Source organism: Trichechus manatus, unplaced genomic scaffold (genome assembly GCF_000243295.1).
Source record: "Trichechus manatus latirostris isolate Lorelei unplaced genomic scaffold, TriManLat1.0 scaffold00327, whole genome shotgun sequence".
Taxonomy (NCBI): Eukaryota; Metazoa; Chordata; class Mammalia; order Sirenia; family Trichechidae; genus Trichechus; species Trichechus manatus.
Genome location: NW_004444263.1, coordinates 451263 through 473522, shown reverse-complemented (window position 1 = coordinate 473522; position 22260 = coordinate 451263). Strand labels below are relative to the sequence as shown.

The 22260-nt window shown below is 51.2% G+C and overlaps 3 protein-coding genes across 4 annotated transcripts; 1 reads left to right on the top strand and 2 right to left on the bottom strand.

The window, feature by feature from the left end:
* Positions 1 to 6: 6 nt before the first annotated feature.
* STK19 (serine/threonine kinase 19) lies at positions 7 to 8322 on the bottom strand. Of its 2 annotated transcripts, XM_023725545.1 has the most exons (7): positions 8128 to 8322; positions 7843 to 7979; positions 2271 to 2366; positions 1861 to 2000; positions 922 to 1019; positions 662 to 809; positions 7 to 452 (listed from the first exon to the last, which is right to left on the bottom strand). In XM_023725545.1, exons 1-7 carry the CDS (start codon positions 8225 to 8227, stop codon positions 407 to 409), a joined length of 765 nt encoding a protein of 254 aa, XP_023581313.1. In that variant the 5' UTR covers positions 8228 to 8322; the 3' UTR covers positions 7 to 406. The 2 variants fall into 2 exon arrangements, with proteins under 2 accessions (XP_023581313.1, XP_023581314.1); XM_023725546.1 differs by lacking the exon at positions 662 to 809.
* Positions 8323 to 8934: 612 nt separating this feature from the next.
* On the top strand, positions 8935 to 11021 carry DXO (decapping exoribonuclease). Its single transcript, XM_004390774.3, has 6 exons — positions 8935 to 9320; positions 9713 to 9948; positions 10034 to 10253; positions 10389 to 10524; positions 10636 to 10730; positions 10814 to 11021. The coding sequence occupies exons 1-6, from the start codon at positions 8935 to 8937 to the stop codon at positions 10962 to 10964; spliced, it is 1224 nt and encodes a 407-aa protein (XP_004390831.2). The 3' UTR covers positions 10965 to 11021.
* Positions 11022 to 11086: 65 nt separating this feature from the next.
* On the bottom strand, positions 11087 to 22257 carry SKIC2 (SKI2 subunit of superkiller complex). Its single transcript, XM_004390773.2, has 28 exons — positions 22158 to 22257; positions 21975 to 22078; positions 21310 to 21419; positions 21111 to 21228; positions 20897 to 21011; positions 20707 to 20781; positions 20358 to 20411; positions 20068 to 20258; positions 19775 to 19903; positions 19425 to 19570; positions 18908 to 19054; positions 18684 to 18768; positions 18384 to 18490; positions 17903 to 18049; positions 17730 to 17826; positions 17339 to 17551; positions 17147 to 17257; positions 14685 to 14915; positions 13925 to 14062; positions 13631 to 13768; positions 13423 to 13527; positions 13018 to 13165; positions 12800 to 12926; positions 12347 to 12557; positions 12078 to 12188; positions 11779 to 11997; positions 11428 to 11568; positions 11087 to 11335 (listed from the first exon to the last, which is right to left on the bottom strand). The coding sequence occupies exons 1-28, from the start codon at positions 22177 to 22179 to the stop codon at positions 11135 to 11137; spliced, it is 3741 nt and encodes a 1246-aa protein (XP_004390830.1). The 5' UTR covers positions 22180 to 22257; the 3' UTR covers positions 11087 to 11134.
* Positions 22258 to 22260: the final 3 nt, after the last annotated feature.

Genomic DNA, 22260 nt, shown 5'->3' with positions numbered 1-22260 from the left:
CCCACAAAAGGCCCCCAAACACACATATTACACTAAATAAAGGACAACCAGAAAACCTCATAGGCAGAAATACTTTATTTGGCAGTTTCAACACCAACATGAGGGGAGAGAATCCTGCCCTCCTTCACCAGCCACCCCAGAAATCCCACCTTCCTAACTCAAGAAAGAGTAGTAACATTAGCACTTCACTTCCACAGAAGGGCAGAGAGGCACTGTCCAAACCCCATCTCTGGGTCAGAGCCCATGTAAACAGCAGCAGTCACGTCTGACCCTTTGCACAGACGTAAGCCTAACACCCATCTGGCTTCCGAGCCTTCCCTACATGACCCTGTCTCAGCCACCATAGGCTGCCCTCCTGGGTCCCTCTTCCCCACTCTGAGGAGATGTGCAATGACGAGCAGAATCCTCAGGTCTCTGGCAGGCGGAGGAGGGTTCCAGAAGTGGTAGAGATACTGTGCAAAAGAAAGACAAGGCTGGAGTCCAATGTCTAGGCCCAAGATTAGGGAAGAACTCAGAACCTGGCAGGGAATGTTCCTGGGCTTCAGGGAAGAATGAGAGAGGAGCTGGGCTTGTCCAGTGGCTTAAACATGAGCAGGGATAAAATCCAACTTTGGGTCAGTGTTGTGTGTCATCTGGCCAGGGGCTGGAAGGCAAGACTCACCAGTCCACCAACTGGGCCCCAATGAGATCGTGCACATGATAGGAGAGGCCAAGCCGCACGGCGGCAGGCGCCCGCCGGCCCAGGAGCTCTGACAGGAGTAGCTCCCGGTACTTGGCCTTCCGGACCATGCCAAGGACAGCCTGGCGCCCTGGAGGAGGTGGCACAGGAGAGGGAAAAGGTGAATACAGCCTAGAGGCTTAAGGAGCTGCCGAAAATGTGTTTCTGAGGGGCTGAGGGCTTGAGGTGCACCCTAGGGCTACCTTTAACAAAATACTTGATGAATTTCCCAGCTCCAGGCACAGCTAGCCACCAGCTCCCAGCATCGCGGACAGTGAGGACTCCAGCATTCACCAGCTGCCTGGGGGTAGTAAGAAGCCAAGATAGATAAGGCTTTGGCTCTGAGAACAACCTCTCCTCCCCACTTCATCCCTGCTCATTAATACTGGATACTAAGTTCTAGAAACAAGGACAACCAAGCAAGAGGGCATGAAAAACAAAACCCCGACCTGGGGCAGCTCTCTGTGCCCTTGCTTGTTCCACTCCCTCTGCTGGGACTTCTCTCCCTCCACCCTTTCTTCTCCTGTCACTATTACTCATTCATTAAACAGCTCCTCCTCTTGGAAGCCCTCCCTGACTACTACCCTGACACACACCCACTCCCACTCCCAGGGAAGGCTTTCTTCCTCAGGGTCTTTCTCCTGCGTTCCCGCCACTGCCATGCACAACTCACCATGGCTCCCACCACATCACACTGAAAGCAAACAATCATAAGTCGGTTTCCCACAAGACATAAGTACTTTACAGTTTATAAAACGCTTTCACATATGCCATGGGTTACAAAGCAGGAAGCAGAAGCCAGATATAGCCTCCCAAAATTATATTTCTGTTTATCCCTTGCCTGGTTTCCATTCTTTATCCTCAGTCCCAGCATGACTCATGGCAGGCAGCTATGGTTCCTGCCAGGCCCCTGGATGCATTGGATTAGCCACCCAGATCTCCTGAATTCTAGTCCAGGGCTTTTTCCAAGGCTCCAGATAAGACAGGCCTCCTCTCTTGGGTAGAGGAGTATAAATATAGGTCACTTTACTAAAAAGCACCATTGGCAGGTTCACTAGAAGGAAAAGGACAAGGTTGGATGGGACCAGGAGGAGGAAGGAAAAGGCCAGATGCTTGAGTCTGTTGGTCTCCCCAAGTCTCACGTGATCTCTGGGTCCTTGAAGCCAAAGGTCTTTGTCATCTGGTCCTGCTGGAAGCTAAGGTCCCCACAGGCTGGAAGCACCGAAGCCAGAAACTTCTGCACGGCTCCAGCAAATGGTCGGCCATCACAGGCCTTAAGGACCTGGAACCACAGACAAGATACACGGTCTGGCCCCATCTCAGCCTCTACCAACCTCCATCCCCAGGACAACGTTGCACTTCCTACACTTTCCCCTCTTGCTCATGTCCTTCCATCTCTCACACCTTTCTCCTCCTCCTCTCTCCCCCTTCTCATATTGTTACTTACCAGAGCCCTGTGCCCCCTCCGTGGGGTGGGGGAATTGTCTCTTTATATTTGTTCCCTAATTTCCTCGTCCCCCGCCCCTAGATATGTGTACACAGTCACACGCACTTTGGTCCTGTAGTCCTCGGTGAAGATAATCCCATGGGCATCCAAGTCGAAGCCCAGCTGGACGACTCTGATCTCCCCCTGCTCTTGAAGCTCCTTCTATCTCCAGAGAGATGGGAGTAAAAAGAAAGAAGGGCATCAGAGGAAGATGCTTTGCTAAACTTCTGGGCACTTTTGGGCATTGAGATTCTGTTTGCCTGTATTTAGGAGTTTTTCTCTTAGCAAAAGAAAAACTGTGTGGGCAAAATAACCAGAGTGATTGCTAAGGGGCCTTTTCTAACTGGTTACCCACCTTCTCATCTACCCTCTTCATCAGATACCTGTCAAACAATCAATACATATTTTCTAAGACCAATCGTATGCTAGGCACTAAGATAAAACAGTGATTAAGACATGGGTCTTGCCCTCAAGGGACTAACAGTCTAGATGTTGGTTGGGGGACGATGCGATGGAGTATGGAATAAAATGTTTAAAACATTACTAGCAGCCATCACAGATACAACTATTGGTATCTACTTGTCTGGAGTAAAAGAAAAAGAAGGAAACCAAAGACTCAAAGAAGAAACTAGTATACACGACTAACAGCCTACACGAACCATGGCTTCATCTATCCTGAGACCAGAAGAACTACATGGTGCCCAGCTACCACTACTGACCCTTCTGACCAGGGACACAATAGATGGTCCCAGATAGAATGAGAGAAATATGTAGAACAAAAAAATTCTCAAAGAAGGCCAGTAGAGACTAGAGTAACCCCTGAGACTATCACCCTAAGACACCCTTTAAACTTTATACTAAAATCACACTTGGAGGTCACCTTTCAGCTAATAGACTAGCTCATAAAATGAACAATATCACCCGTGAGTACTGTGCTCCTTTAAAAAATCATCTATATGAGACCAAACGGTCAACATTTACCCTAAAGCAAACATGAAAAGGTAAGGGGAGGGCAGGGAAGCTAGATTAATGGAAATAATGAGAATGTTGACACACTGTGAAAAATGTAACCAATGTCACTGAAAGATATGTACAGAAATTGTTAAATGGGAAGGTAATTTGCTGTGTAAGTTTTCACCAGAAACAAAAAATATTATCATAAAAAATGTTGAAAACAAATAAAAGTAAACCAGGACCACCTCTGTTTCCGGGAATATGGCAAGAACAAACCCAACCACTGAAAATGAATAAAAATGGCCGATGAAATATTTTTTTAAAAATTTAAACATTAAAGAGCCCACAAGATACAAGATAATAAGGAGTTATCGGACTAATACATACCTAAGTGAAAATAAGAACTCATAAGCACAGAGAGCATTTGTCGATCTAGGCAAATTTTTCCAGCACACAGTCAAAAATAACTGGGCACACAAGGAAACAAAACTCATAAGCAAGCACCAGAAGAAATGGACAACAGAAACAGACCCAAAAAGACATCTAATATTGGAATTATCAAAAACAGACTATTAAAAAAAAAAAACTATGCTTACAATGCTCAAATAAATAAAAACTAAGATGGAAAATTTCAACAGGAAACTGGAAGTTTTGTAAAATATCCAAGTAGGTCTAGATTCTAAAATTCTAGGACTGAAAAATAAACTAAATGAAATTAAGAACTCAATGGATGGGTTTAATGGTTAGGCACAGCTAAATAAAAAGCTATTAATCTGTAAGACAGATGAAAAAATTAATCAGAATACAACAATAAAAAGAGTCAAAAAGACCGAAAACACAGAAAAGAGGCTAAGACGCTTAAAAAAACAAACCCACTGCCATCGAGTCGATTCTGATTCCGACTCACAGACACCCTATAGGACGGAGTAGAACTGCCCCATAGAGTTTCTAAAGAGCACCTGATGGATTCCAACTGTCAACCTCTTGGTTAGCAGCCATAGCTCTTAACCACTACACCACCAGGGTTTCCAAAACTCTTATAGAGTACAAAAACAAGGTCCAATATGTGTTTAATGGAAAGAAAGAGGGAGGGAGGGAGGAAGGGAAAAAGGGAGGAAGGAAGGAAAGAAAAGAGAGAATAAGGTAGGAGAAATATTTGAAGAGACAATAACAACTCTATAATCACAGTGGGTATAATAATCCAACTCTCGTAAATTCAGAGAAAAAACTGATAAAGTGAGCATACAGAAGATTTTAATAATAACTTCAGTGACTAACAAATTAATGACTGAATAATACACATTCTTTCTAAACATAGATTATTAAAATTGAGAAGCCACTGATGAGGCTAACCAAGAAAAAGGAAAAAAAAAAAAACTAGAAAAAACACAAATAACCAATACAAGGAATGATAAAAGGGTTATCACTACAGATCCTGCAGATAATAAAATGAGAATATCACAAACTTTACGCCAATAAATTTGAAAGGTTAGAAGAAACTGACAAATTCCTAGAAAAATATGATTTCACTAGACTGGACAAATTGGGGTATATCCACAAAAAGGAAATCTATGACAATGAATTAACTATAGCTATAGGCAATGTCATAGATTGAATTGTGTCCCCCAAAAATATCTGTCAACTTGGCTGGATCGTGATTCCCAGTACTGTATGATCGTGTACCATTTTGTAATCTGATGTGATTTCGTTATGTGTTGTAAACTCCACCACTATGATGTAATAAGATGGATTAGCGGCAGTTATATTCGTGAGGTCTACAAAATTAAGTAGTGACTTAAGTCAATCTCTTTTGAGATATGAGAGAGAAGTGAACAGAGAGACACGGAAACCTCATATCACCACGAAAGCAGTGCCGGGAGCAAAGCATATCCTTTGGACCTGAGGTTTCTGTACTGAGATGCTCCCAGACCAAGGGAAGACTGATGCATCACAGGGACCTTCCTCCAGAGCCGACAGAGAAAGCCTTCTCCTGGAGCTGATCCCCTGAATTTGGACTTGTAGCCTACTGGACTATGAGAGAATAAACTTCTCTTTGTTAAAGCCATCCACTTGTGGTATTTCTGTCATAGCAGCACTAGATGACTAAAACAGGCAACTAGAAGGATCTCAAAAATATAATCCACCTAATGAAATAAGATATAAATAAATACATACAGTATGATTCCATCTATATCAAGTTCAAAATGGGTAAAACTCAGCTTTGTCATTTATGGACATACATATAGATAGTATTAAAAAAAACTAAGACAACAACAATCATACCAGTTGGGCCAATAGTTACCTCCCAGGGACATAAGGCATTCTGATTAGAGAGGGATATATGTGGGATGGTGGTCATGTTCTAGAAGAGCCTGGTGGTACGGTGGTTAAGTGCTCTGCTGCTAACCGAAAGGTCTACCATTTGAACCCACCAGCTGCTCAGCAGGAGAAAGATGTAGCAGTCTGCTTCTACAAAGATTTACAACCTTCAACTCAACGGCAATGGGTTTGGTTTGGTTTTTGGCCATGCTGTTATTCTGATCTGGGTGGTGATAAACGGGTATTTGTTTTATAAATGCTCTTTAAATTGTGTGTGTGTGTGTGTGTGTGCGTGTTTATGTTTTACTTTGTGCAATTTTTAAAGCTCGCTTAAAATACAGGATAATACCAGATTAAAAACAACAAATACTCTATAAGGAGTGGTTCCATCACTTCCTCATGTAAGACTGGAGCTACTCTCTACCTTCCTTTTCTTTTCTTTTCTTGACAAGTCAACACTAACCTTCTACCTGCTAAATCCAATGGATAGATTTCATTTTTCATTTTACTTGACGTCTTCACAGACCACTGTCTTGAGTCACAAGTTCTAACACTGCCAACTACTCCTATCTTCTTGAAAAATCACATTACTTTCACAATAGGCCCCTCTCTAGATTCCTCCTGACTCTGACAATTCCTTCTCAGCCTCCTCCACAGACTTCTCTTCCTCTGCTTTCCCCTTTCATCAGTGGGACATGAATTTTAAGGTACATTAAGAATCATTTGGGGCAATAATTTAAAGATATGTACTACCTGATCCCACCCCAAGAAATTTTAATTCATTAGTCTTGAGTGAGTCCCAGGAACCTGTATTTTTTAACAGGCAGCCCAGGTAATTCTGATACAGATAGAACTCAGGCCATACTTTGAGAAATACTGCTTTAAACGCTGGTGTCTCCCAGAATTCTGGATTTGGTCCTATTATCTTCCACTCTAAAGCTGGGGTCTTTAACACTGGGCCTCAGAGGATCTGTGAAACACTGCCTGAAAACTCTACATGTGCTTTGTATGTATGTGGCATATGTGCATTTTTCTGGAAAGAGCCATAGCTTTCACCATCTTCCAAAGTTTGTAAAAAGGCTAGAAATCACTCCTCCACTCACTCTTCCTACCAGATCTCAGCCACATCCCAGTGACTTCCTATTCGATATCACTGGCTCAGTTCTCTCCAAATTTTCAAATCCAACTGTCTACTACACTGTCTTAGTTACCTACTGCTGCTGTAACAGAAATACCACAAGCAAGTAGCTTTAACAAACAGAAACTTATTCTCCCCCCGTCCAGGAGGCTAGAAGTCTAAATTCAGGGCACCAGCTCTAGGCAAAGGCTTTCTCTTTCTCTCTCAGTTGGCTCTGGGGGAAGGCCCTTGTTATCAATCTTTCCCTAGTCTAGAAGCTTCTCAGTGCAGGGACCCCTGGTCCAAAGGATGCAGTCTGCTCCCAGCTCTTCTTTCTTGGTGGTAGGAGGTCCCTCCCCTCTCTGCTCGATCTCTCATTTATATCTCAAAAAATATTGACTCAAGATACAACCTAATCCTATAGATTGTGTCCTGCCTCATTAACATAACAGACAGCTTACTCCCTAATAGGATCATAATCATTGGCACAGAGGCCAGGATTTACAACACATAGGATAATCACGTCAGATTACAAAATGGAGGACAACCACACAAAATGAAGTACTGGGAATCATGGCCCACCCGAAATGACATACACATTTGCCTTGGGATGCTCTACAAGTATCTCCAACTCAGCCTGTACAAAACTGAACACATCATCTGCCTCCAACAACTCAATCTGCTCCTATTCTACGGGGAAACTTGAGAATTATCCTGGACTCCTCCTCTTCCTCACTCTCCACATCCCTCAACTTCACCCTTCTCCCTCCCTACTACACTGCCCTAATTTACACTTTCCCCAGTTCTCAGCTGCAACATCTTCCCAACCGATCTCCTTGCCTCATTTCACTACTTCCAATTCACCCATTTCACTCTCCTAACATTCTGTAGCGGCTCACGGCCTTCAGTGTAATACGGAAACACTGAAGTACAAGGCCTGTCGAGATGTGACGCAGCCTACATTCCCAGCGCTGAATGCATGAACTATGCCCAATGATTCTGCTTCCCCAAAAGCCTCGCTTTTCCACCTCCATAACTTGTCATGCTCTCTACTGCCTGGGGGTCTTTTTAACAGGGTCTGTCGCATTCTCAGTGGTACAGCAGTGCCTGGCATAGTGCTTGGCCCAAAATAGTCTAACGTTTGCTGAATGGCTGGCGGACCAACCGAGCGTCTGAGTGACGGGGGAGCCTCCAGAGTGGCAGCGAGGCCGGGGAGGATTCTCCGTCGATCACTCCGACGCCCCTCACCAGCTGCCTGTCGGCCACCGTGCGGTCAGGCAGGAGGCTGTACACCTGGCTCCTCAGCGCGATGGGCGGGAGCGCATCCTCGAACAGGCCTCGTGGAAACAGCCGCACTAGCTCCGCGACAGCCGCTCGCGCCGACCCTGGGGAGAGACCGGTCACAGAAGCGTACACTGGGCGGAGTAGGAGGCTACACCTCAGGAGGAAGCTGGTCCCCCAGTATCCATGGTTACTGGAGGTGAGGCCCCACCCGCTGGGGTCTTTAGCCCCGCCCTGGGTTGCCATGATTACCAGACTCGCCCCTCAGAGGATCCACTTCTCCATCCTCACGCTCCCGCCGCCTCTTCAGCCCAAAGGTCTCCGAGACCAGGCGATGCCTCTTCCGGCTCATATCCCGGGACTTCTGGCCTTACAGTGCTGGGGAGGGGGCAGGGAACGAGGGAGGAGAGCGTTAAAGGACGGTCTTCCGGCGCAGAGAAATGACATCAAGCTCGTTGGGCGTCCCTCCTTGGAGACCCGGCGGGCGAGTGTAAGAACGACTACGTGATGACGAAAAGGCGTCCCCTTGTCATCTCTCGGGCTCTTGCTGGGAGAGGCGGTCCCAAGGCGGATACCACAGCCCCACGCCTGCCGCTGATTGGCTCACTCCAAGAGCACTCACGTCCAGGGACGCACAAGCAGGGCGGGGAGGAAGAGAGGGCGCCGGGGGCGCCGCGCTCGGATCAGCTTCCTGGTGTAAAGCGAAGCCCTTTACGGGTTTGCCCGCCACTGTCGCTAGATGATTGCGTCATCGAAAGCAGGAGAACTATCTTTGCAACCCTCTTGTTTCTTAAGTGCCTGCCATAACGTCATAGCCATGTGGAGGTGGAAGTCGAAGTTGGGCGGCTTTGAGATAACCAGATCCTGGATCTAAGCCCAAATCGGAGGCAAGTGTCCCGGGACTGGGAGTAGAGGCCTTGGGGAGAGGCGGGGTATGTGACTCGCCGCGGTTCTGTTTGAGCTGTTGGGACCTGGGTGTTTCAAGACCAGAGCCTGGCGATTGGGAGGCCCATCTAGTCCTGACCTGGAGTCATAGTTCTCAGTAGCCTCTTCCATAAAATGGGAATTGTTTTTCCCTTTCAGAACTACATGGAGCCCAGAGGGACCAAGAAAGGAGCTGGGAAGCTAGAAGCAGCTGAGCCTCGGAACAAACTTCCTCGCCCCGCACCATCACTGCCCACAGACCCTGCCCTCTACTCTGGGCCCTTTCCTTTCTACCGGCGCCCTTCTGAACTGGGCTGCTTCTCCCTGGATGCGCAACGCCAGTACCATGGAGATGCCCGAGCCCTGCGCTACTACAGCCCACCCCCTACCAATGGTCCAGGCCCCAACTTTGACCTCAGAGACGGGTACCCTGATCGGTACCAGCCCCGGGATGAGGAGATTCGAGAGGGGCTGGACCACCTGCTACGCTGGCTTCTGGAGCACCGAGGCCAGCTGGAGAGGTGAGCGGAATCTCTCACACAGGGAGAACCTGGAGACCTGCACCTCCCCTTAAAATTGTTGTCACCAAGTGGCTCCTTGAGTGGCTCAAGTTGATTCCGATGCATAGCAACTCCACATGAACTGTCTTATAGTGTTTTACTGGCTGTAATCTTTACAGAAGCAGATTGCCACATCTTTCTCTTAGGGAGCCTGAGTGGGTTCAAACCACCAACCTTTCGGTTAGCAGCTGAGTGCTTAACTGTTGCACCACCAGGGCTCCTTCCCCTTAAAAATCAGAAGAACCAAACCTGGAGTGAAGATCAGTCCTTATAAAGAACGCAGGCTGTTCTTTGGGGGAGCCATCCCAAGCTAATGCTTGGCAGTCCTCCAACCTCTAACTCCTTCCTCTTAGGGATCCAGGCTGGCTGGCAGGAGCCATAGTGACATGGCGGGGACACCTGACAAAACTGCTGACGACACCATATGAGCGACAGGAGGGTTGGCAGCTTGCGGCCTCCCGGTTCCAGGGGACACTGTACCTGAGTGAGATTGAGACACCGGCCGCTCGGGCTCAGAGGCTTGCTCGGCCACCCCTCCTCCGGGAGCTTATGTACATGGGATACAAGTTTGAGCAGTACATGTGTGCAGGTGAGAGTTGCCCCTGCTCTGTAGCCCTGTCCGCCTTCCCCAGAGATTGAGAGTCCCTCCCCTCCTGCTGCTTCTCTCCTTGCAGACAAGCCCACAGGCTCCCCAGACCCCTCCGGGGAGGTCAACACCAATGTGGCCTTCTGCTCTGTGCTACGCAGCCGCCTGGGGAACCACCCTCTGCTCTTCTCGGGGGAAGTAGACTGCACAGACCCCCAGGCCCCATCCACACAGCCCCCCGCCTGCTATGTAGAGCTCAAGACCTCCAAGGAGATGCACAGCCCCGGCCAGTGGAGGAGCTTCTACAGGTTCAGGGTGGGGATAGGCAGGACGAGAGCCTAGAATTGTCACTGGGAAAGGGACTCAGAGTGGAGGAGGAAGCTTCAGGGTGAGGACAGAATGCAGGGAGGAGGTTCCCACTATCCCCTTGCCTTTCCTGACAGACACAAGCTCCTGAAATGGTGGGCTCAGTCATTCCTGCCTGGGGTCCCGAATGTAGTCACCGGTTTCCGTAACCCAGAGGGTTTTATCTGTTCTCTCAAGACCTTTCCCACCATGGAAATGTTTGAAAATGTCAGGGTAAGGCAATGGTGTTTCAGCACCCAGCTATATCCCCCAACTCCAAGACGAAGGGCTGCCTTCCTCTTCTCCCATCCTCACCCTCACTGCCTCCTCCCCTGCCCTCTCCAGAATGACCGTGACGGCTGGAACCCCTCTGTGTGCATGAACTTCTGTGCTGCCTTCCTTAGCTTTGCGCAGAGCACAGTTGTCCAGGATGACCCCAGGTGAGGCGCTCAGCTCTGCCCCTCCCCACTCGGTCCTAGCAGCAGGGCCTTCAGCCCTCACCCCTGCCTCTGTCTGCCTCCAGGCTCGTCCACCTATTCTCCTGGGAGCCCAGCGGCCCAGTCACTGTATCTGTACATCGAGATGCACCCTATGCCTTCCTGCCCACGTGGTATGTGGAAGCCATGAGCCGGGACCTCCCATCACCCCCCAAGACTCCCTCCCCCCAGGACTGATGCTTCAGAGGGGCTGGTCCCTTCTGTGTGCACAGATAATAAAGGCATATTTCTAAGTGGTTCTCCCCACTATGTCTTCTGAGCTGAGCCATGCCTACCCAGCACCTTGAGCTCACATGGGTGGTTTGCTGTTTTATTACATTTTTACACAGGGTCATTCCCCAGGCAGCTCACTGGGTGTAGAGGCTGGCTGCAAAGACAATGTCCCGCCGTAGCAGCGTAGCTGCTGTCTCCATCTTGGCACCTAGCACAGGCTCGCCTACCAGGCGGGCTGCCCCCCGCAGCGAGCGACACATCTCAGCCAGGCGTTGGATGCAGCGGACCACCAGGCCCTCAGGGGTCCCTGAGAGCCCTGCCAACTCAGAGAAGGGCTGTGGGGAGAGCAGAGTGAGGTTGAATGCAGGAGGCCTGGGCAGCGCTCTCCAACCAGCCATGTGCAAAACTCCAAGCCCTAGTCACTTACCATGCCCCGGGCCCACTCATACACAACCTCGACCAGCCCAAAGTTCAGCTCCCCAACAAATTCCTCCACTGTCTGGTTCAGGCCACAGGCCACCTGGACCTCGCCTATCCGCTTAGCCACAGCCCGGACCCGCTCCACTCCCTGCAAATGGAGAAGGAAGGGTTAAGGCCTGCTTCCTACCCTAGGATGGAGAGGCCCAGAGCAAGGAAGAACCCTTTGCCACTCTTAGGGGCACTTACAACCTGATGACTAGTGGGTTAAGTACTTGGGGTGGGGGGTGGGATATGGAACCAGCATGCGGTGGGGGGGTGGGAATGCTGCTGCCTAGGGAGGGGCGTGGGTATCCTCTACCTGCTTGAGGGTGCTCGGGAGCTGATCCCCAGAGTCCCCAGAACTCTGGCAGACCAGGCCGGAAAGCAGGGCTGCGATCTCCTCAGGCCGCAGGGCGCTCAGTGCGTTGTCGAACATGAGCTCAGTGAGGAGCAGCTCGTGGCTGCTCATGGCACAAGCCACCCGCCCTGCTAGCTTCACAGTGCCTGCCTCATCCACATAGCCCAGGGTCTGGAGCACCTGGAAGAAAGAGGGTAGGTGTTAAGGAGCCTGTGTCCTCTCCCACACTAGCCCTCCAGCCCCTCTCTCTGCCCCCTCACCTCTACTCGCTGGTGATACTCTGGGAGCAGCAACAGTGACTGGTCCGACAGCAGGAAGCGCAGCCGCTCCATCTCCTTCTGTATCTGCACTCGCTCCCGTAGCTTCAGGTACTGCAGAGAGCCCCAGGCAGGTGCCCATTAGCCTTCCCCTCGCCCCTTGGCAGAGCTGTACCAAGGACAAGAGCTGAGACGGAAGCAGCCAGTGTACAGGAGGCCAGAGAGGAAAAGCACCCACCTCCCAGCTTGGGAGCTGGCATCAGTGGCCCTACCTGAGCAGGAAAACGTGGGCTGTGCACACACTGAGCCCCCCGGATCAGCTCTTCCAGCTTGCGGGCCCGAAGACCACCCTCCACCACTGACACATCCTTGAGCTGCAGGTCGTTGACAGGGTCGAGGGTTGGGGGTCCCGCCGGGTAGGCCTGAGCCAGGCGCAGCAGTTCCTGGACAGCAGTGGTCACAGCCGCACAGGGAGGATCCTTCCTAAGGAGGGAACAGGTCTTGAGACCTAGGGCAAGAGGCTTCTCTCCCATAGGCATCCCCTCAGGCTGGGCCCCCTCACCACATGGTCCCTCTCATGCTAGGGGAGCCCCCTTCATCACACACACACACCCATCCCCCGCCACATGGCCCCTTCTGGCTATGGCAGCCCACTCACCACAGCTACACCCAGCCCCTGCCACATGGCCCCTCCCCAAACAAAGGGCCTCCCCTGCATCTCTGACTTGAATTTTGGTTGCTGTCTCCTGTTGAAGTCCTCTAAGATCTTCTCCCCATTCACCCGGAGCACCTTAGTGGTGATGGCAGCCACATCTCCTGGCTGGAGCTTGGCCATGACATGGTCACAAGGCCCTGTGGAAGGAGGGAGCAGGGTCAGACCTCGCGATGGACCCAGGCATCCCCCTGCACAGCTGTCAGAACTGGGCACCTGCCTCACTCTCACCTTCAGGCAGGAACAGCTTGAATCCCACAAGGTCATCTGGAAAGGGCACATCTGGGGTGGCTGGCCCTTTGTCCTGTGGGTCCTCGGACATAGGCTTATCACACAAAACCAGGGTTGTGAATACTCTGCTGGTGGAGTTTGAGGAGACCTGGGGGGCGGGAAGGCCAGGGCGGGGTGTGAGGAGTGGACATCAAAAGTGGAGACCAAATCCTCACCCTCGGGCAGAGGCCGTGGAAGCAGCCACGTAGAGCCCACCAGTATAGACGGACGACCAAATCAAACGATGAGGGCAGACTTCAAGGGGACAGGGAGGTAGAAAGGAAAGGAGGGGAAAGGGAAAACGAGAGCACTGTGGTGACTGCAACTTTCCCCAGCCTTTTGGGCTCCAGTCCCCATCCCCCTCACCTGAAGGATCACCCCCAAGGCGTTGTGATGCTCCTGATTCTTCACGACCACCACCCTTCCTGCTGAGAGAGACTTCAGCCCATTCACAGACTCCATGATGCTCCGCTGAAAAGCAGAGATGTGCATGGAGAATAAGGGAGGTGTCACAAACGACAGTGGGACCAGGTTCAGGGCCCCCGTTATCCCCTCAACACTTACACACACTCACCTGGATCAGGCTGCGGGCCTCTGTCAGTTCCTCCCCCCAGCTGTAATACTCAGGCAGGTCGACCAGTTGGCCAGTCACATCAGGCTCCTCCAAGGCCCCCAGCCTCTTGGTCAGTTCAGCCAGAGACTGTTCATGGGCCTGATGGGGCAGGAACAGGGAGAGGGGAGGAGCTGTCAAATGAGAGTCTCAGGCCCAGTTGGCCACCCCCAGCCTCACCCCTACGGGCCTCTAGATGGCCACCTCTTCCTAGCCTGGCTTCTCCTGCCTGGCCTACTAGTCACCCAACTTCCTCACCTTGCTGTCTTTGCGGGACGGAAACTCAGAGAAGCTTCTTTTCATCATGTCCTCCACCCTGAGAGCATCCACGCGCAGCAGGTTGAGGATCATGGTGTACGTGAGGCGGAACTGGGACTGCAGCTGGGATGGCTTTCCCTAGGGCCAAGTCAGAGAAATCAGGGAGATCGGGGTGGGACCTGCTGCTCCCCAGCTACAACCCAGTCCTCTGGGGACTACATCTAGTCCCAGCAGACCTAGTTCCAGCTCTGCAACCATGGGGCCCTAGGCAAACTGCCTGCCCTTCTTGTCTGTAAGATAAGGGAGCTAAACTACATCATAAATAGACTCTCCAAGGCCTCAATGAACTCCATATTTACAGTGGGAAAACACTACAGGAGATGCGATCTCTTAGCTCCAATCTCATCTGTCGATCTGTTCACTCCTAGCCTGGCTTCAAGGAGCCCTGGTGGCACAACAGTTAGGCACTCAGCTGCTAACTCTAAGGTTGGTGGTTCAAACCCGTCAAGCAGTTCTGCAGGAGAAAGACCTGGTGATCTGCTCTCATAAAGATTACAGCTTAGAAAACTCCACAGGGCAGTTCTACTCTGTCACGTGGGGTCACTATGAGTCGAAATCAACTCAAGGGCACCTCACAACAGCAGTAGGTTTACTTCTCCTGGGCAAAAAAAAAAGGAGAAAAAGAGGAAAAAGGAAAGAAAATTGGAAAAAAGAGAACCCAACAGGTTCCCCAGAGCTGGGGTGTGCCCACTGGCCTCACCATCATCATGCGGTGCAGGTCTGCCATCTCAGGCACGCGGCCCTTGCAGAGCAGGATGACGGTTCCCGTGGGGTCCAGGCCCCGCCGCCCAGCCCGGCCTGCCATCTGCACATACTCTCCAGGGAGCAGGTCCCGGAAGGTGGAGCCATCATGCTTGCGCATGGTGTCGAACACCACTGTTCGGGCCGGCATGTTTACACCCATGGCAAAGGTCTCCGTGGCAAACAAGACCTGGGGAGGTGGGGAAGAAAGAGGATCAGCAAAGAGGCTACGCACACACCTTCGCCCTGGCCAAGCCCACCTTACTTTGTACCCAAGGCTAAGCAGGCACTAGGCACGGTACCAGGCCATTAACTCACCAAACCCAACCAAATGCCATTGAATCGATTCCGACTCATAGTGATCCTATAGGACAGAGTAGAACTGCCCCATAGGGTTTCCAAGGAGCACCTGGTGGATTCAAACTGCAGACCTTTTGGTGAACAGCTGTAGCTCTTAACCGCTATACCACCTGGGTTTCCCATTAACTCACAGGATGTCATTTAATTTTCCAGGCAAATCTGCAGGTGAGTACTATCATTATCCTCATTTTATTTATGCAGTTAGCTACCTGTTTCTTTCCTTTTACCCCCCCGTCCCACTACCATACTCCACTGGCAACCATTCCAATGTGTTTACCAATACTACTTGCCATTGAGTTGACTCCAACTTACGGCGACCCCATGTGTGTCAGAGTAAAACTGTGCTCCATAGGTTTTTCAATGGCTGATTTTTTGGAAGTAGATTGCCAAGGCACCTCTGGGTGGACTCAAACCTCCAACTTTTCAGGTAGCAGCCAAGTGCCTTATCTGTTTGTACTATCCAGGGACTCCTTCAACGTGTTTAACAGGTATCTTTTTTTTTTCTTTTGAGAGTGGCACAAGTGCACATGACCTTTATTTTTTTTTTATTGTGGTTTACGTAAAAGTTTACAGCTCAAATTAATTTCTCACACAAAAATTTATACACCCGTTGTTATGTGACACTGGTTGCAATCCCTACAATGCAACAGCACACTCCACATTTCAACCCCGGCTTACTTGTGTCCATCCAACCAGCTCCCATCCCTTCCTGCTTTTTCATCCTGCCTCCAGACGGGAGCCACCCTTTTGGACTCGTGTACCTGCTTAAACTAAGAAGCACACTCTTCACGAGTATTATTTTCTGTTTCATAGTCCAGTCTAATCTTTGAAGACTTGGCTTCTGGAATGGTTTTAGTTCTGGGTTAATAGAGCATCCAGGGGCCATAGTTTTGGGAGTCCCCTCAGTCTCAGTCAGACCATTAAGTCTGGTCTTTTTAGGTGAATTTGAGTTATGCTTCACACGCCATCTAGTTCTTCTGGTCTCAGGCCGATGGAGTCTCTGGTTTATGTGGCCCTTTGTCTCCTGGGCTAATATTTCCCTTGTGCCTTTGGTGTTCTTCATTCTCCTTTCCTCCTAGTGGGCTGGGACCAACTGATGCATCTTAGATGGCCGCTTGCAAGCTTTTAAGACCCCAGATGCCACGCACCAAAGTTTTCTTAATAAACTTTATTATGTCAATTGACCTAGATGGCCCCCAAAACTTAATGGGTATCTTCTTGTATGACTGTATTCTTGCAGACTGTGTCTTGTGTGCATATAACTTCTACCTTACATAACGACGTTGTTATGTACCTCACTTTGTTTTATTTTCTTTCTCCACAGACTGTTTCCAACATCCACCTATGTTCCTGTGGTTCTGTCTAATCCATAGCTTCCAACTGCAGGAGAGTACTTTGTGTTCTGTATACATTCCCCACATTTTAACTACTCGTTTTCCCAGTGAAGGACACCCTAGTACCACCAATGCACTGCCACCACAAACAAGATTATACAGCAAACAGAGTAAGAGCATACATGTTCTCTCATGGCCTGGGCTGACAATCTCTTTGCAGTACGCACCGAGGAGTGGAAGCATAGACTCAAAGACTGTGCTACTCTTATTTTGCCTAAATAGTGCCAGAGTGCACTGAGAACTGGTTATACTTACTCGCAGCATACGAGAGTTTTTATAATCCCAGGTCTCTTTCGACACTTGGCATTAACCAGCTTCCTGATTTTTGTTGTAAAATCTCATCGCTGTTAAGTCCTATCTCGTATTTCAGTTTGCATTTTTGATCACTAATAACTTATGCTTGTCAGCTTTTTTGGCTTTCTCTTCTCAAAACTGCCTGCTCCTGTCATACACGTCCCCATTTTAAGACAAGTAATCTAAAGCTCAAGTTAAGTCATTTGCCCATGGTCACTCAGCTAGTAGGTGGTGCAGCTGGGTTCAAATCCAGGCAGTATGGATCCAGAGCCCAAGCTCTTCACCACTGCACTGTCCTGCCTCAACACCCACTCCTCTAGCCTCTGAACAGCCCCTAAGGAGTGGGGAGTCCACCTCCCACCACCCTGTGTACCTTGACCAGGCCGCGGCTAAAGAGCATCTCCACGATCTCCTTGAGGATGGGCAGGATGCCGCTGTGGTGCACACCCAGGCCACGTTGCAGGAGCTCCGACATGTGCAGGACCTGAGGGAGGCTGAGGCTGTGGTCAGGGATGGGGCTGCGGAGAACCCATCCCCTTCAATCTCCCAGGCCCACCCTCCGGACCTGGGGCAGCTGGCGGTCAGAGCCACGGAGGCGGGCGAGGCAGCGCTGCAGGAAGAGGTGAATCTCGCTCTTCTCTGAACTCGTGGTGAGGTCAAGGGAGGTGAGGCCTGAGGCCTGTTCATCACAGCGGCCCCGGGAGAAGGTGAACACCACCACAGGCAGCTGGGCACGAGTACGGAGGGAGGCCAGGAGGGACAGGTACACACCACGATCCTGGGGAAGGAGCGGGAAGGGCAGAGATTGAGTCTCTGAGCCAATAGAGCTGAGGTGGGGGGATGCAAAGCTGTGTCAGGCCAGGAAGGGTGCAAAGTTCAAGTCTAGACTCCTGGGGGAAAAGGGAAGAAAGGCTGAGGGAAGAGGGGGTGGCAGGTACTAACCCTCTCAGTCTCACCTGGGCAGGTCCCCCGTGGTGTGTGGGCTGCTTGGCCCCAAAGGTCTGGGCATGCTTGCTCATTCTCTCCTTCTTGGCCTCCACTGCTGCGTAGTACCTGGGGCACAGGGTAGGGCGGTGGTCATGCCCAGCCGGGCCCCAGCCCTTACCCTTACCCCTGTCTCTGGGCTTACCCCTTCATGTGGAAGACTCCTCGGGAGTCCAGCAGCAGGAAGAGCTCCCCCTGGGTCTTGGGGCTGTTCCCTGTGAAGAGATAATGCTCCAGGGGGACAGGACGGGCAACAGTGCTGATCACGTAGATCTGGCGACGCTTCAGTCGCCTGGGTGGGAGGATGGAGGTGGGGAGAGGGCAGTAGATCAGTGGTGGGAGAGCAGGAAGGAAGCCACATCCCCACACCCTTCCCCATCCCCTCTGACTTCACCTAGTCTCTCTTGGAAGCCAGATTAGAGAACTGCCCCCCACCATCCCACCTCTCAACATAAAAAGTGACCTGGGCCCAAATGGGATCTCCCACGGGCCAAGTCAGACAGGATCCCCTGCTGCTCTCTCCTCCCTACCCTGAGGCCTGACCACTCTCTTTACTATGGTAGTCTTAATGCTCCCTGACCACGGAATATTGCATCCCCCCAAGAACCCCAGGACACATAGCTTACCCAATCCAGTCAGCAAATTCCAGGGCGTTGGGGACAGTGGCACTCAGTAGGATGATGGAGACGTGGTCAGGGAGCATGATAAGCACCTCCTCCCATACGACCCCACGCTGGACACAGAGAGGGAAGAAGGGTCATGGGGCATTCAGAGAGGGCTACCCCTCTGCCCCCAGAGAGGTGGCACGGGGTTCCATTTGCAGGGAAAGAAGGCGGTAAGGTCCACGGGTGTGTAGAACAGGGGAGTCGCTGAACCATTCCCACAGGAAAGGGCTGCCGAGGTCTGGGAGATCCCATGCTCCTTACCTCAGCATCATTGATATAGTGAACCTCATCAAAGATGACCCACTCCAGGTCCCGGATGACATCTGAGCCACTGTACAGCATAGACCTGGGGAGAAGAGGCTGAGGCTGACTCTCCAGTGGGTCCTCTCCTCCCTCTCCTCAGCCAACATGCTCTCTGGAACAGCCTCGTCTTCCCAGGGCCCCACCCAACCCAAAGTCCACCACTGCTGAGTGCCATCCCTCACCGAAGAATCTCTGTCGTCATGATGAGGCAGGAGGCCTCTGGATGCAGCTGCACATCCCCAGTGAGCAGTCCCACGTCCCCAAATGTGTTCCGGAAGTCTCGGAACTTCTGGTTGCTCAGGGCCTTGATAGGTGAAGTGTAGATGGTGCTGGAGAGAGGCACGGAGTTAGCCAGTCCCTCCACACGGACCCAAAGTCAGAGCCTCCTCGCCCAGCTAAGCCTGCCCAAGAAGCACGCCCCAGAGCTCAGGTGCCCCCTTCTTCACCCCAGCTGCCCTCAAACATTCTCCTTTACAATATAACCCCAGAGTCATTCTGTTCCCCAACCTCTTGCTAAATGAACACAGGTCATTGTTCTAACCTTTGTCCCCACCCGTACCTTCTTGTTTCTCTCTGGGTCCCTGTCTCATTCTCTACTCTTCTCCAAACAAGGTAAAGAAGTGAGAAAGAATGATATTTAAAAAGGAAACAGCAGAAAACAGGGCTGGAAAGTGAAGAGGGAGCTGGGGGGACCTGTACCGTGTCATGTGTTTCTGGGCCAGGGCGATGGCATATTCAGCCACAACTGTCTTCCCTGCAGATGTGTGAGCCGCGACAAAGACAGAGTCGTGCCGTTCCAAGTGTAGGATGGCCTGTTTCTGAAACACATCTGGCTCGAATGCCCACTGTGGGAAAGAGAGAGAGATGGGGGCTGAAGAAGGGAGAGGGGCCTTCCTGCCTCCCACTCATGGGGCATGTGGGGTGGTAAAAGGAGGCAGAGCGAGGAGAGGCTGGGCCTGAGGTCCAAGCCTGGGCTGGCAGGTGGAGAGAGGAGACAAGGAGATGGGCTGGGAAGCAGGATGAGCAGGTGAGGACTGGGGCCACACTACCTGGAAGGCTGGCTGGGGAATGAGGCGGTAGAAATCCCCAACAGGGGAGGTAACATCCACAGGAATGGCCCACTGCTCCTGAGGTGGGGGCTTGGGCACCTCTGGGGTGGATACAGCTGTGGATGCTTCCTGGAAAAGCCGGGAATGAGGGTGATAAAGATGCAACCAAAGAGCTCTCCATTCCTACTCCTCCTCAAAGATGTTCCATTCTGCCCCTATAACCCACCCAAGCCAGCCCATGCTCCCCATGGCAAGGCCCCCCTTTCCCACCTCCACTGCCTAGAACCACCAACCTTCAACACTAAGTCCTCTAAGCTGCTCGCTCGAACTAGGGGAGCACTGCAGGGAAATGCTGAAACAGTGTCCCCCCTGGTATCTCCTGGCTGTCCCACTGCCTCACTCCCGTCCTCGTCACCCCCGCCCAAATCCAGGGGCTCCAGCAAATAGCTGAGGCTGAGCAACCCAGGAGCCGGAGCTGGGTGATCTGAGGACAGAGGAAAAAGGGAGACTGTCATTTCCATCTCCGTTCCAGAACAGAAGGGCACCACTCTTGCTACACTCCCATCTCAAAACTAAAACTCACTCTTTGGTGCAAAGTCCACGCCTTTCTTGAAGCCAGGTGGAACAGTAAGGAGATCTGGAGGACATGGAGAGAGAGACAGATTCAGGGCTGTGGTACCCTGTTGTGCAAGTTGCACACTGCACAAACCTAAGGGATACCATTCGCAGCATAAATATTGTCAGTAGAAATGTTTGTCATAATGGTTTTCCAACAGATGACCATAAAGGTTGTTATAACAGAGGCACCTTTTCCTAATCTGTTCAAGGATGTGGAAGGGCTACCAGCAGTTCAGTGACAAGCCTGGACCCCTCTTCCTCAGAGCACAAACTCAGAGCCCTATCTCCCAAGGTCAATGCTGGCACCACCTCACCTTTCTCAAAGTCTATCTCCTCCTCAGCCTCCTCCCGAATGCTCAGATCTGTTATTGTGGGCTCATCCATTCCACCTGGGGGAGAGGATGGAGATGCATTCATGGCGTGAAGATGATTGCGGATAGGTGGGGAACCCCTCCCAGGAGACTAAGGACCCCTGTCCTACTGTCTTGTTCCCACAAGAGTTACCCGGCCAGAAAGGGTACTGTGTTGGATTCCCCCACAGGGCCTGTGAGAGGGGCCCTGGGGGCCGGCGAAGAGACAAGGAGGTCGTGGCCGACAGGTTTGTGTTCTCCAGCAGGACCTGAAGCAAGAGACCACAGCCCCAGTGAGGCCAAGCTTGCCTCTGACCTCCCCCACCACTTTCTCTCAACTTTGCTTCTTGTGGCCCCTGACCTCTTACCTCTTTGTAGCCCAGTATCTGGCCTGTGGTTGAGTGTCTCTGGGCTTGCAGGTCGGAAGGGACTGGGGCCCCCGGGGCAGACAGGAGAGACCAAGGATCCATCTTCCTCTGCCATTTCCTGGAGAGAAAAAAATAATTTTCAGATCTTATTTCTTTCAAAGATTCATCTCTCTAGTCCTGGCCCCTCCAGATCCCTCACCGGGCTGAGTGCTCCACACCATGCAGAGGCAGCCAGGCTGGGGATGACAGAAACAACTGCTCTGCTTCTTGCTGCAGATCTGGGGCACAGGGAGGGAGCCCATGGGGAAGCTGGAACAAAGGTGAGATGAAAAGCATTAGGTAAGAAAGGGAGTGAGAAAGCAGAGACAAAAAAAGAAGATGACGAGATTCTTGTTTAGATTATCAGTAATGGTAAATGTCTAAAAAAACTGAGACAATGAGACTAAAGTGATATTTTTCAAAGATTGTCCAAAAACTACCTACTGTTGAATTATCTGGAGTGCTAGTCGATAATGCAGATTTTGGATTTCAGAATCTCTGGGGAGGACGTGGGAATCTGCATTTAAAAAAAACTCCCCCAGTCATCATAAGACACTGAAATTAAAGACTCACTAGTTTTAGAAAAAGAAGTCCTGCAGCTAAAGATGAAGAGCCAAAGACTCAAACATCAGCATCTCAGCCACCAACTGCCCTGGTGTCCTCACATGGGTTCTGACCCACTGCAAGTCCACTGGGCTGGGGTCTGTCCAGCACCACATGGGGTCTGGGTGACAGGTGTCCAGGGACAGGTGAGCGAGGTCAGGTTAGACCGTACTGTGAGAGGGTGGAGGTGGTTTTCTCAATGCAGAATCAAAAATCACTCACGGTGCTCTCTGGAGCCCCAGGTACGTTTAGCAGCTCCCAACGACCGGTGCATCCCAGCTCCACGGCCCGAAGGGGCAGGTCCAGGGGACCTGGGGGTGGTAACACTACGGAAAAAAAGAAGCAGAGGTCAGGGGTCAAGGGTCATTCTCTCTCTACTCCTCCCTTCCAGGCCCTCCTCCTCACCAAGTCGCTCAGTCTCCAACATTTTGGTGCCACTGCAGCTGCCCCGTAGCCTGAAACTACAGCAAGCTTTCTCGGAGTAAGTCCCGCCCGCAACGGGCGGAAG